Genomic DNA, 13,989 nt, shown 5'->3' on the forward strand with positions numbered 1-13,989 from the left:
TACATATCAGATTATAAACTCTACCCTGCAATTTTCTCCTTTTCATTAGCATTAGTTACACCACAAGATCCTAAAGCAACAAAAATCAATTTTGGAAGAAAGGAGGAGGAGCAGCCCAAGGATTCCTGCTTCCCACTGCTGCTTCTCCACTTCCACGGCACATCTTTGTTCAGCAGCCTGAGCTTTGCACATGTATTTCAAAAGGCAGCAGTGCAAACACTTGTTACAGCACCCGTCGTTGATTCATGACCTCAGCTCATCAGGCAGCAACGTTTGTGACACAGAAGTCATTTTTTTTCCACCTCTGAAACAGGAATAAAAATCTTTAAACATTTTGTTGAGCGAGCTTTGAGAAGCATGGCTTCAGAGACACCTCACCAAAGGCAATGTTTTTGTTTAGCTAAGGCTGGAATTATATAAGAGCACCCAATGACCCAAAAAGCTCTAATGGAAGAGTTATCGTTCCCTCAAAGAGCTCCAAATTAAAGGCAATTGTTCTCCTCCCCCAGATGAGAGCTGCGGCACCGGGGTGGCAGTGAGGGCGGTTGGATGGGGCTCCCCAGGGCCCTGCAAGACATTCATCTCAGATCAGAGGGAACTTGTTTACTCTTTTCCAGGACTATTGATTTTTAGACACATCTCTCCAACAGCTTATATCTAGCGCTCACAAGAGGGGTCCTCAGGAATTAAAGATACGGACATGAGACTCACTCTTGAAGTCCCTGGGAAACACCAGAGGTTTGAAAAGGCATTTTCCTGCACTCGAGGACTGCCACAACAAGCTGACTTTCTAATCAGCATCGAGCTTCAGCCAGCAAATATTTAAGGGAGAAGCAAAGAGACCTCAGGAATTGTGCCATGCACAGCAGAACAGCAACGGCTCGCAGCCTTCTCTCGGGTCACCACCAAGCAGACAGTTCTTTTAAAGAACAAAAGGCTAATGAGCTGATTCAAATCCAACATCCGCATGTCTATTTTTTTTTTATAACTTGCTTCTAACTATGAGTGGAACAGAACGCACTGAAGCAAAAACCTAGGTGTAATCTATTACCTACACAAACTGAGATATGCTGCCTTCACTCAGCCTTCACGGTGTCAGGGATGTGGGATTTTTAATGGGCTGCATAATTAGAAAGCAAGCAAGCATCCTTAGCTTTAACATACAGCTTGCAGTCAGTGCCTCTGGACTGGAACAAAGGATGGATGTATATACTTTAACGGAAGTCTTTGCACAGTTTGTCATGCAGAAAGCTCATCTCCTTACACCACCACACCCCATGTACCAAACCAGTAAATGCACACTTATGGTCTCCCATGAGATCTTTTGGAAACCATCTTCACAGCTCCGGAGACCCCGGACAGCCGACAAAACTGAGACCAGGACCTGTCACACTCATCACCTTCTCCTCAATCACTTAGAAATGCAGAACACGCTTTGACAAGCTTCATCTCCGTATTTAGACAGATTCAAAAGTATTCTCTGTATTTTAATTGCATGCCAATCTTCATCCAACTGCCGCTCAACAAAATTCAGGTTAAAGAACATCTCAATGCTACATTCACTTTTTTGAAAGTGAAAGAGCGGAGGTTTTGAATTAAAAAATGGAGCTATGTAATTGTTTAAATGAGCATTCCTTTACCGTATCATCCTCCCCAGTACGAAGCAGTGCCATATTTAATGCAAGCAGCTATATTTGGTTACAAATCATATTTTAGCAATTATACTACACAGCAAGAATGAACAACTCTGTAGTTTTTAATAAAATACACATGAGAAACAGGATCTTCAATTTACATTTATTTTTATCTTGCTCATTCATGAGAAGTCATGTTCCAAAACCTACTTTGTCTCATCTTTCCATCAGAGCAGAGCAGAGCAATATCTGAGCGTCAGTATCGCAGGCTGAGAAGCACTCGGTAAGGCCGGGTGGAAGGTATGGAGCTGGCATCCCCGCCCTGCAGAGGCCATGCTGTCTTCCTTTGTGATGTGTACTATGGGCAGACCAAGTATTCCTGGTACTAAAATGGGCCCCTGAAGCCAAAATTCCTCTCCTTGCTTTAAAGCCTACCAAAAGCTCCAATTAATTCCCGCTGGCAACAGATAGGCATCTTGAATCCACTGTGCTTCAGCCCTTAATTGACTGATGTATCATTAAGGCAAGGAGGAGGGAAAGAAAGGAGCAGGGAAGGGCTGAAGAATGCAGAACAACAGGGCTACCTGGGAAACACACGGCCAACCCACCAGCCCTGAGCCCAGCTCTCCTGCTGCCCTCGGTTGGCCAAGTGTTGGAAAGGGTCCCCATGCCAACACCTGCCTGAGCGCAGTAGGGCTTCCCCTCTCTGCAGCCACCCCACAGCAAGTTCTCTCAGGCTTTGTAGTGAATAACAACTCAGGAGAACACTAACCTATGTGTTTGGGACCACAGAGCAGAGCTGGCTACGGACAGCAAGGTCAGAGCATGCTGCACCGTCCCATTGCGCTACTGACATCTTCCAAGACAAAGCCTTCCCCAAACCCAGAACTCCCACAGCTGGGGTGAGGATGCTGCAGACCTCTGTCAACCTGAGAAATCCCATTGGTGAAGATGGGATAAAAAGGATCCAAGGGCAAAGCCGTCGCAGTGCAGTTCACTTTCTGTCCACTGCGTGGATTAGCATAATTAATGAAGTATTTGGAAACTTTTAGACTAGGAAGCAATGCCACCTAGTGAAGAGGAGCAGGACGGCACGTGCCTGGCAGGGGACATCCCGGAGGGCCACTGACAGTGGGGTGAGTACAGCCAGCTCCCATTGCTGTCCTGGGCTCTGGTGCCAGCGCAAACCCTGTCATCCCATCCCAACCCAACACAAGCCATCCAATCCCAACACATCCATGCTCCTACTCTCGTCAGCTGCAGAAACACACATTCAAAGACATTTTTGCTGATAAATAATTTAAAGAAAAATGCGTTTTCAGTAGGCCTTGAATTTAAATTTTCCTTCAGCAGGATCTTTTAAAGCTAGAAACTATACGGCTCAAAAATGACAGATGGCTTTAAAATTAGAGATCAGATTATACAGGAATTTATAAAGGTATTATAGAGAAAAAGCAGCCCTGAACGTTACTAAATTTAGGCTAAAGCCCAAGCAGACACTGGCAATTAAATCAGAACTCCAAAAAATTCATGGCCCCCTTCATGGGGCTGTCACAGCGTTCAGCAGCGGCCGACAGCCACAGCGCAGCCTCAAGGAGGGCAACTGCTTCCCATTCCTGCTCAGAACCATTTTCCATTAAAAGATCCAAACCGTGAGCAAGTCAGGCTCTCCACACAAGATATTTGATGCAGCAGTTTTTGGGGCATTTTTCCCCCCTAAACGAATTCCTGGTTTTGTTTAGTTATTTGCAAAACCATGTCAAGTTGCGAGCGTGTGACCACAAATCAGACAGAAGTAGCTACTGATGTGGTTTCTCCCCCCTCTACCACCAGCATTTGCCATGGCAATACAGAGCTATAAAAATAACAGTCATGATCTATAGCAAGGCAGCAGTTTGATCAGACTAAAGACTTCTGGTATGCAAGACTTCTCTACCAAAAAATGTTTCGGTCAATTTGTAAAATTGATGGGACTCCGGAGTAATGGTGCCGGAGCCAAACACTTACATGTTTGATACAGAAGGATTTTCAGTGGATTTGATGGAGGGCGGATGGAAGGGCGGCGTTTGGTTTAACACACACATTCCTCTTGCGAGTGCGGTGCAGATTTTGCTGGGAAATGTGCGAGAGCACAACCAACGTGGCAGGGGACAGCAGCCAGAGACACGGCGCCTGGGTCGGGGAGCTGGGACGGTGCGTGCGTGACATCTGGCGGCCGCACAGCTGCCGGGGCAAGCAGAGGGCTGAGCCCGCAGCCGGGCACCTCCGGGCTGCACGAAAAGGCGGCAGCCCCGCCAGGAGCCTCAGCAGGATCCGAGTGCTCTGATGTAAAACGATCTGTTAAAGTAATCAAACGGCGGCTTGGGGAGCTGACGGGTGTGCTCCCTGGTTTCTAAATAGCGGCGATCCTCTCCAAGTACGTCCCTCTAAAAACGGAGGCATCCTGTCTAGGGACAACGGGGCGTCTCAAGGAATGCTAGGTGGCCATAAAGCCAAGGCGTTGCGTTTCGTTAGCCCAGAGCTTTTAAAAAACTTTTTAGCTACATTTAGGCTCTAAAGTGGGAAAAAACATTCATCTGAAGTGCGATCCAGCAGAGGACAAAACCCCAAACTCTGCCAAAAACGAAGCCCTGAAGCCTGCTCCCTGCCCTTTCATAGCAGCCTTTAAAGACTGCCTTCTTATACTAATTGCGTGAGAAGCAGCAGCATTTGAGCATGCAAAACTGAAAGCAGATCTACAAAGTCAGGGCTCCCGAACAAGACAGGAATATGCTCGCTGAACGTACGCTTTGAAACTTCTCTGCAGCCCAGACTTCTTTGTTTCACAACAAACAAAACAGAAAAGCCAAGGAAGCCAGCAGCTGAAAGGTGAGCTGGAATCAGCACCGTCTGTACGAGCCTGCAGGCAGTGCTGGCAGCAGAGCAGGAGCACGCCTGTCTGCTTCTCAATAGGCTGGAGCTGTCAGAGATGCTGAGGATAAATCGTCATGCCGCAACCGTCCTGAACAAACGTGATGCTCAGCTGAATGCTGTGCTGGGAGCTTCCTCTTTAGCTGCAGTTGCTGCCTGCATTCCGTTGACCTAAAATGCATGGACTTGAAGCAAGACACCATCCCTGCTTGCGGAGCATGGCAGCGGGCCCTGCAGAAGGCATCTCTTCCCCAGGTTTCTCTTGCTAATCCCAAAGGTTTCCATAAACAAGGCAGCTCCTTGTCTGTATCAAGCTCATATACCATAAACTTGACCTGACCTACATTATCCAGTTAAACACATCTTATTTAAAGCTCAGTTTCCCTCCTGCCCTTCGCTCTGTGACACATTTAACACAACGCAGTGCAGGTCCTCGATCCCCCTTCCTCCCAGCCTCTTCCCAAAGCTGCCTGGAAGGAAGCATTAGGTAAGGCTTGGAGCCTCAGGAAAGCACTATTAGGGAGATGAGTTACCAGCAAAGCGGAAGTCAAACACACCAACTAAGAACTCCTCAGGATGTCAGGCAGGAGCTGCTTCGCACTCATTCTGCTTACTTGCGTGCAGAGAAAACAAATCAGTTTATTTGAAGATATTTTACTCAGCTTGCAACAGATTCAGTTCTAAGGTTTGTCACATTACATGCTCTGAAAACTAAATTCAATCCCCAAATCCTTCTAGTTGGTTACTTGTAAAATCCATTAGGTTCAGGCTCAAGCAAACCAGACCCATCTCTTTCCCTCCAGATGCCTATTACACATAAATAGTAATTATTGTTCCTGGCAAGGTTCTAGCACCTCTTACAATTTTGTACTTTAATGGTCTGATTTCTTAGCACTTTCCAGTGAAATAATATATTTAACAAGCATCCATGTTTCCTCCTCCATGATAGGATTTTTAAATTATGAATGTAATAAAGACAATGATGTTGCCAGTCTCATGATTAATAGCTTAAAGAATCATTCACCAAGCCTTCATTCCTCCCATTATCACAAATTCACAAGCTGTATGGCTTTGCAAAGTTCAGCAGAGACAAGATTTAACTCTGGTTACACAGCTACATCAGCAAGCACTATCAGAAGGACATTAATTTGGTTTGATCTAGTGAAGCAATTTAAGTCCTACCTGTTCTGTCGACAGATCTGTGTTTTTTTAAATGCCACCTTAGTACAAAGTGTCTAACACAAGATTTCCGCCCTTATTTATGCAATATGTGACACCTCCAATCTTGTATGCTGTCACGGCTTAAACCACAGTGAGCTCCATCCTGGCAATGCTACGGAACAGGGAGCATCATTAGTGTACAGTTCAGAGTTATTGAACTCATCAGCTGGGGAGGCTTCTCCTAATAACATGGGCTCCAGAACAAGCTGCTACAAACATTCCCTCCATCATCACATCAGTTGCTTTTAAAATTAAAATGAAACTAATCTGCTGAAAGAAAATAGGGTTTATGGTAAAACTTTGTTTTATTACTTCACAGGAACGTGAGCTTCATTTGATGGAAGAACACACCCACAAAACACTGCTACTGCTCAGCGGAGTTGAATCGACGTTACTTCCCAGGGTTTAAATCTTTGGTTAACTTGAACAAACGTTACAGCAGATAATGCCAATCAAAACTCTGAGGAAGTAAGGACAGGTTAAACACCACACCGCAGAAGCTACAGGCCATCAGCTCCTCACAAGCCTGCCTGGCTCAGCAATTGGTGCAAGCGAAACTCGCAGGTATCACCTGCACACCCAGCTCAGAACAGCCCGGGGCACCAAGGAACCACACTAAGGTCCACCCTCAGCTCCACTCAGGGCTCGGCAGTGGATATTCCTATGCCCTGCAGAACCACTTTTGTTTTCTAACTTACTTACATCAGCTGCACAGTCATTCTGAACTATGGATTAAAGCAAACAAAATGGAAACTAATCATTTATTTCCAATTGTGCTGAAGGTTCATCACAGCTCAGCTAGCTTGAATTTGTCACGCGTGAGACAGAGGCTTTACCAGTTCTGGGCCTATTTGTATAATTCAGCATGGCGAGACAATCTCTTCAGAACAAGTCATGAAATTTAAGCATCAGCCAAACCTGTTCAGAGTGATTTATGAAATTCTGAATATCATATTAATGGAATTGCTAACAGCCATAACTACAGCCACATAAATGTGCCTCTCATAATAAAAACACTCTACGTAGTCCCGAATGTTTAAGAAATGGTAGAACGACTACAGATTATGGAGTCCATCTCCTTTAAGGCATCAAAGACATTCCCAAGGAGGAGTTAATTAGTCCAGTTTCACAAGATACAACATTACAGAGTCTGAGATTCTGACGGCCTGTGATTAATTTCCACCCTGCACCAACAGACTTTGCTTACATTAGCTCTGTTTTCAATTTCCCCTTCTTTTTTTCAGAGGCCTCTCACTGCTGTACTCACAGTTGGAGACTTGAGTTCAGCTTCTCTGTACTGCCCCATAAGCAACTGGAACACTTGTCAGCAAACCTCTAGATGACAAGGAAGCACACAAGAAGTACTTTCCAACACACATCTTTCCCCACCCTGTTCTCCAGCTCACCAGGCAGCGACTCAGACGTGAGCCCCCTCCCCTCCCACGATCTGGTGTACATATGCACTGGCTTCAAAGCATCGACGTTGCTGTTATACACAAACTTCACACAAATACTGTCCTTTTATTGACACCACTGATAAAGAGATCAGGATTTCAAATCTCCTGCCAGCCTCTCATACAGAAAAGACAGATTCCTACCCATCGCTTGCAGGCACCAAAGGGTTGGAAAAGGAAGCTGCGCTTCAGTTCCTGCACAAAGACAAATGTCCGCGAGCACAGCATCTTCCTTAAAAAGTCAGCATCTCCTATGCTGGTACACCACCACATCTTTCAAGCTTCCTTAGCATCATCTTGAGTTCTGGATATAAATTCAACTTGCTTCTACAGTTCCCTTTCTGTATTTCATTCCCTTCGCAGGGAGTCTTGCCCGAGGACATGGCTTCACTTGCACGCATCCAAAGCTGGCACCGCTTTCGTGAGAACTCCTCTGTCCTCTGAGTTAAGAGTGGCAGTCTGGCTGGGCTAGTTCTAACCAACATCAGCTGAACTGGTCTCACCACATGGCAGGATCAGCATTCATGCCGCTGACACAATAGCAGCGTGCAGAGATGAGAATGGCGGCACTAGCTAAAATGCTCTGGCCTAGCACATGAGAAACTGCATCCCCAAGCTTCAGTTTCCATGGAAGTCACCCTCCACTGCTCACGGTCACTCACCCCAAGGTGCTGATGTTTGTGCCAGCAATACTTTTGGGAAAGACAACGGAACCATGTGCTGTGGGGTCCTCTGCACCATATGACCAGTAAATCTATGCTTGGCCACTCTGGGTCTTAAGGTTCTTTTTGATTCACTAAGTCCCCTATTTAAATTATCTAGCCAAGTGCTTCAGGCCTTCCTTATCTTGTTCAATTAAGCCAGCCCTTGCCAGCTGCCAACAAGGCGAAGTGGGAACACACCAAGCTACTGCAGAACCTCCTCCTCCAGCACAGCTCAGCATGTGCACGCTTCCATCTCCTAGCCTGACTGCACTTGGCACTCCCTCTTTTTTCCCAGCTCCCTCTGATAATCCAGGAGGGATTTGCACCTGGTTCGGCTCAAGCCTGAGTTAATTTGCAAGACAGCAAAGTCAGAGTGGTTTTCTTCTGTCACAAGTCAGGGCCACGGACAGACACAGAGTCAAAGCAAAGCTGTGCAACAGATGATGTGTAGTATTGAGAACAGTTTTCCTCTGGGCTCACTCCCTCAACTGGCAGAAAAACACAGCAAAGGCTTCTGCTGGTGTAGCAGTCCCATACAACAGTCTCTTCAAACAGAACTGGCTTCCTTGATCAAAAAACACATCACAGTTTAGAGATCAAGGCAGAAAAACTGAAGTCTCAAGATCTACCACTCCCACTTATCCCTGCTCAGTACAACAATACTGCAAAGTTTAGTGCTGGATTTACAGCCTCCTGCCCCTCTGGAGCAGAACCATGATTTTTTTGTGTTTGTAAGCACCCACCACAAGTGCTATTATTCCCAACCAGTCCCATCAGTGCTGCTGAACGCAAACGAAACCAGGGATGCTTGGAGACAATCAAATAGCAGATGCAGCAGAAACAAATTAATTTATATTTGAATGAAGGCAAAAGCCAATGGGAGGTTAAAGACAACAAGCTAGAAGGGAATTCATTTAAAGACAGAGCTGAAGGGAGAGATGCAGAAATGGTACATTTCATTTCATTTCATATTGTGGAAAAATGACTCAAAGTCATTTGAGATTTAAACAGTTACAGCCAAGGATTTTATCTTAGTATTTGAACCACGACTCTTCAGAGCCAGGTTTACAATTCTCCTCCTTAATACGCACACCATGGAGACTTCTGCAGAGTGGAGGAACACACCATCAATCTGACTGACTGCACATCTTCGAGCTTTTTATTACACAGACAAATGGTGAAACCTCCTTTCTGTGCAAAGGCTGCTTTTTATCTATGGGGGCAGGCTGACCAATGACAGCCAGGTAAGTGTTAGCAGAACAAACTTGGTTACCAATTTCAGCTATTTAAAAAAGGGGACTCTGCAAATGAACTCTGTGGATGAATTTAGCCACCCTAAGAAGTGGCAATTCTGTACTTTTCAGCCACACCAGGGACAACAGAATAATCAAACAGATTCTAGCTGTTCTCTTTATGGCATTGAGTTGTGTGGGGTTTTTTTGATACATTCAAAGCATTATTGCATTAGAAAACATATCATGCATCTTTTTGTTTCCAGACAAATTCACCTGTATTTGTCATTTCTAGCTACATCTCAAAGGTGCACCAAATCTACAGCTTTATGATTTTAGTTGCATGCTTTGCCTATATGCATGCTGAGATAATAAATATTAAATACAGGAAAGAACAAAAGAGAACCAAACTGACATTAGGAATATTTTACGGCAACTCTGTTATATTCTGCCAGTTACAGAGCTTGTCAGAAAATTGAGGTAACAACAGTGGCCACACCACTCAGCTGAGAATTGCTCAAAATTCACGGGAAGTTTTCAGAAATTCAAGTAAACAAACACCAGCTGCAACTTGTCAGAAATGCCAGAGAAATTAGGTTGGCTGCATTTTATTAGTCTATTAGCTGGCGTTCACACAGCTCCTTGTAAATCCTTTTTCTCACTCGGGGCATATCTTCCTGGGAGAACTGAAAAGGCTGGTCTAAGGCGAGGCACTTGCAGTACTGAAGAAAAGGAAAAGGCTCAATTGAAACAGGACATTTACAACACAGACAATATAAGCCATTGATTGCTTGCAAAAAGCTCTTACCTGGAGCACAAAAACCCCACAGTCACTGTCATTTTTCTGTTGTGGAATGCACTAGAAGGAAAACAAACAAGAGACACATTAGAACTTTACCCATTCTTTCTTTCTGTAAGTCCAGCTTCAAACCTAAAGCAGATTCTGCACAACTATTAGGTATCTTGTTCCCAGAGACAACTGTTCTGCAGCAACAGTAACTGCAGTTGCAATTACGTATGCCCATCCCAACTTTCACAAGGTGACACTCAATACCTAGCTAGAATAGCACCTTACGTTCAGAAAAATATATACTATTGGCCTGAAAACAAATTACAAATCTTTCTTTCGAGTTTATTTTCTTTTAGTGACCTACGCAGTACAGCTCCTCAATTAGTTAAAATAAATGTTTGTGCAGCACTATCAGCTTTACACAGCACCAAACTGTATAAGCAAAGTCACTCAGGTCTAGAGGAAGATTATTCTCAGCACCTATGTGACAAGCAGTGGCTTTTCTCCCCCAGTCACACCACAGATTCTGAAGGAACACGAAAAGTGACAAGTGGTCAGGCAGCAGCACTGACCAAGCATCCTCAAATGGTGACTTTCAACCTTTTTTACTTCTCCATACATGAACTTTGATACACTACGTCAGTTGCACTTGAAGGGGGAAAATTATTATTTCTCATCTCCCAAATCCCCTACCTAACAGAATATACGAAGATGAACTCTGACTGCACAGAGTGTGCATAAGCATGGAAGGGAATCATTCTACCACTGTAGTGTCATCTAAAAATAATCCTGTGCAATGAGGGAGTTGTTGGGAGTGTCTAGAGTGCAATGACCTGGTTTTTGGTTTTGGTTTGTTTTTGTTTTTTTAATCTTTGGAGCCATTTTGGGATGGCTACACAAATCTCCTATTCCTTCATTTACACTACAGACAAGTTATTGCCTTTCATTGCTGCCAGACTTTGTTTACTTGTGATCAAATGTAATGTGCTACAAACAGCCCCGGAGACTCAAGCTGCCTATCCATCCCAAATAGAAAACACAGGCAGCAGCAGCACTCATCTGTTTCCTCATAGCATAGTTTTGGGAGAAGTTAGAAAGCAGAGCCCCCAGCTCACCCTGTCCATGACCTTGTGCCAACCTGGGTATCAGATACAGCTTTTGCTGCTTGGATATTTAATTGACCAGAGACCAGGCTCAGGTCACCAAGTTACATGCAGAATGTATTAAAGACTGGAGGTGGGTGGGTGAATGACAGAGCTTTAATTCCCATGTGTAACCACCTGTAGCTCCTACCACTTTCCTCATAGTCAGCATGAAACAGTTCACTGCTTATAAAAAATATATAGGTTTAGAAGCAATCTCCTAAAATCTGCCAGAAAGTCACCCTGCAGGACGCAGGAGGCTGCCATTTACCTTTGTCACAGCAGTTTGCCAACCCTGAAGGAACTCGGGGCGATTCTTCTCTTTTGCTTCAGTCAGCAAATACTTTCGAATGTTCTTTAAAAGGAAAGATGAGAAAACAACAAAATTATTCACCAGGGAAGGAACAGGAGAGAAACACTGACATCTTCGTTGACATCTTTTTGACAGTGAGGACAAGTTTCAGGTAAGCATTAAGTATTAGAGCTGAGCTCACACCTAGAGGTAGAGACCAACACCTTCCACACCACCCAGGCTCGTTTCGGTCCATCAACGGAGGCTCTAAAGCTCCTCAGCCCCACTGCACACTGCGGCCCTTGTACACAATGTCACAGTGCTCTCAGCCATATGGACACACCCCACAGCTTCAGCACCTGGGCTCTCACTCAGATGACACCGTGGCATTCAGGATGATAGCCTTTTCCTGCCTGAATTCCAATGAAAAACACTTTGAGTACTGCAGCTAATCAACAAAGCTCAAGGGAGCATTTTAGTGACATACAGGAAAAAATAGTCCAACACAAGAGAAGGAAGCAAGATAAATGAGCCTTTGGTCTTGGGTTAAGTAAATCCTACTTCTCTGTAAACAGGCTGGTGGTTTATAGCACAATTTAAACACACTTCAGCACACTAACATACAACTTACTGGGTAGATCACAGGAGATTTTTGAGTACTGGCCTCCTACCCCAAGAAAGGGCAAAAACAGAAATACCTTACGTTCGTGAGACAATTAAGAGGCATGGGAAGCTGCAGGACAGACTGTGGGGCTGCAGAGGGACCCCTAGTTTATGCAGCAGGTTCAGAAGCCAGAGAGCACGAGGTCTCTTGCTCCCAGAACAAACACTGGCTTCACCTTCAGCAAATGCCAAAAGGAAGCCACTATCTTCATTCAGAAGTGCTGGCCGGGAACCCTCCTGGGTACAGTAATTACTGCTCTGCTGTAAGCCAACAGCTACACACAGTTTAAAGTAGAGGACTGCTACATCAAACAAGCAATTAAGTTGACAAAATTAGCTTTTGTAAGAGGTCACTGCAATTTGCTAGTCCCAGCAAAAACTTCCTGACTGTTCTTCAAAAGAAGGACTGATATTTTCACTCCAGTGTTCAGGTAACAATTTCAGAAGGTAGCTGGTTTACAATTGGAAGTGCTCACTCCATACTTGTGCAGAGGAAAAAGAGGCACAGTAACAAATAAACCCCGCTGGGCAGCACTACAGCACCTTCAGCCCTGTTCTCTCACCTTGGCAACCTCCCCACAAAGTACTGCAATTTGTCAGCTCCTAAAGCCGCGTCCTGTAGCAAAGACCTGCTCTCACTCTCAGACTATCTTCTTACCTACAGCTATGGCTCTGAGCCCCTGCTCTTTGTGCAAGTGACAAAGCAGAGCAAGAAGAGGTTCGCCGAGGCACACCCAGACTATTTAGGGAACGTGCAATCTGACCTCAGCTTCCTGGCGTGGGTTCACTCTGGGACCCTCCAGGTCAACAGCAGACATGCTGCTTTTTAAAGTTTAAGGATGAACAGGACGAGGGGTTATTTCTTTAAAGAACCAGTTCAAACCTTGCAAAAAAGCTGTCACTCTTACCTCTACACAAAACTTAAAATGAATGCCTTGGGAATCATAAAACGAAATAATTCGGTTGGGGATGTTCACAGTAATGAGGGACCAGTGGACTTCCAGGTGAATAGGGATCAGCAAGAGAGTCTTTCTGAACAAGTCCACCTGGCAAGAACAATAATCATTAGAGGATTAGAGGAACAATATACAGAAAACCATAAGACTAAATCATATCCCAGTGCCCCCTCCAACAACCCCTCACTGAAGCGGTCTTTTCCACCCCCCACTCTTCTAACACATTCCTCACATGCCTCTCACACGCAGCTCACAAGCAGGCACAAAAGTACATCTACAGCACTGACAGCAGCTAAGGAGCATCACACAGCACCGCAGCTAGTCACCACAGCCTTTGTGGCAAAAGCCTGCCCACTCTGTGCTTCAGCATCTGTACCCAAGTGGGTCTTCTTCTGAGTAACGATGGGAATACAGCTGAGACTCAGTGTGAGTTAACTATGACTCTTCAAGAATGCTATTCCTGCAGTATGACCACTGCTAACTTCCACCCTGGCACAGGCAGGTGATGCACGGAGCGGCTGTGTCAAAGCCCCCAGAGCCAGCAGGCAGTGGAGCCCGACTCCCCCTGCTGTAAGATGGGAAGGCAGCCGGGCTGCACGGTGCTCCAGCCAGCAGGGAAGGGGAAATGCAATGCAGATGCACGCTTCCTTCCTTGAGCTTTGTGCTGCAGCAGCTGCACTGTTGGCCACAGGCAGGCAGACGAGGGAGAAAGCCTCCAAGTACAGAAGAAGTCGAGGAGATGCAACAGGCCGGTGCCTGTGTGGCAGATGAGCCTTACGCTTTTGGAAGAGAGCCAAGCCAGGCCTTTCATGATCTTCACTCCTCTCCAAAGGGTTGTCTAATTGCTGGGGTTTTGGTGGTACAGTCCAGAAAATGAGAAGAAATAGAATGCTGAGAAGAAATAGAATGCTGAGAAGAAACAGAATGCTGAACAAAATGAACTCATCCTGTGGGAAGATTTCTATACTGCTTTTTTCTTTTTAAAAAAAAA

The 13,989-nt window shown here is 45.2% G+C and overlaps 1 protein-coding gene across 2 annotated transcripts in view; it reads right to left on the bottom strand.

The window, feature by feature from the left end:
• Positions 1 to 8,753: 8,753 nt before the first annotated feature.
• Positions 8,754 to 13,989, bottom strand: part of SENP5 (SUMO specific peptidase 5) — a 19,300-nt gene continuing 14,064 nt past the window's right edge. For both annotated transcript variants that reach the window (XM_019619108.2, XM_019619107.2), the window contains 4 exons: positions 12,951 to 13,088; positions 11,359 to 11,442; positions 9,964 to 10,014; positions 8,754 to 9,877 (listed from right to left, as the gene is read on the bottom strand). In XM_019619108.2, the coding sequence (XP_019474653.1) occupies positions 9,767 to 9,877; positions 9,964 to 10,014; positions 11,359 to 11,442; positions 12,951 to 13,088 (384 nt within the window). In that variant the 3' untranslated portion in view covers positions 8,754 to 9,766. The remainder of the gene's footprint in view (positions 9,878 to 9,963; positions 10,015 to 11,358; positions 11,443 to 12,950; positions 13,089 to 13,989) is intronic.

This window comes from Meleagris gallopavo, chromosome 11, assembly GCF_000146605.3.
Source record: "Meleagris gallopavo isolate NT-WF06-2002-E0010 breed Aviagen turkey brand Nicholas breeding stock chromosome 11, Turkey_5.1, whole genome shotgun sequence".
NCBI classification, from domain to species: Eukaryota; Metazoa; Chordata; class Aves; order Galliformes; family Phasianidae; genus Meleagris; species Meleagris gallopavo.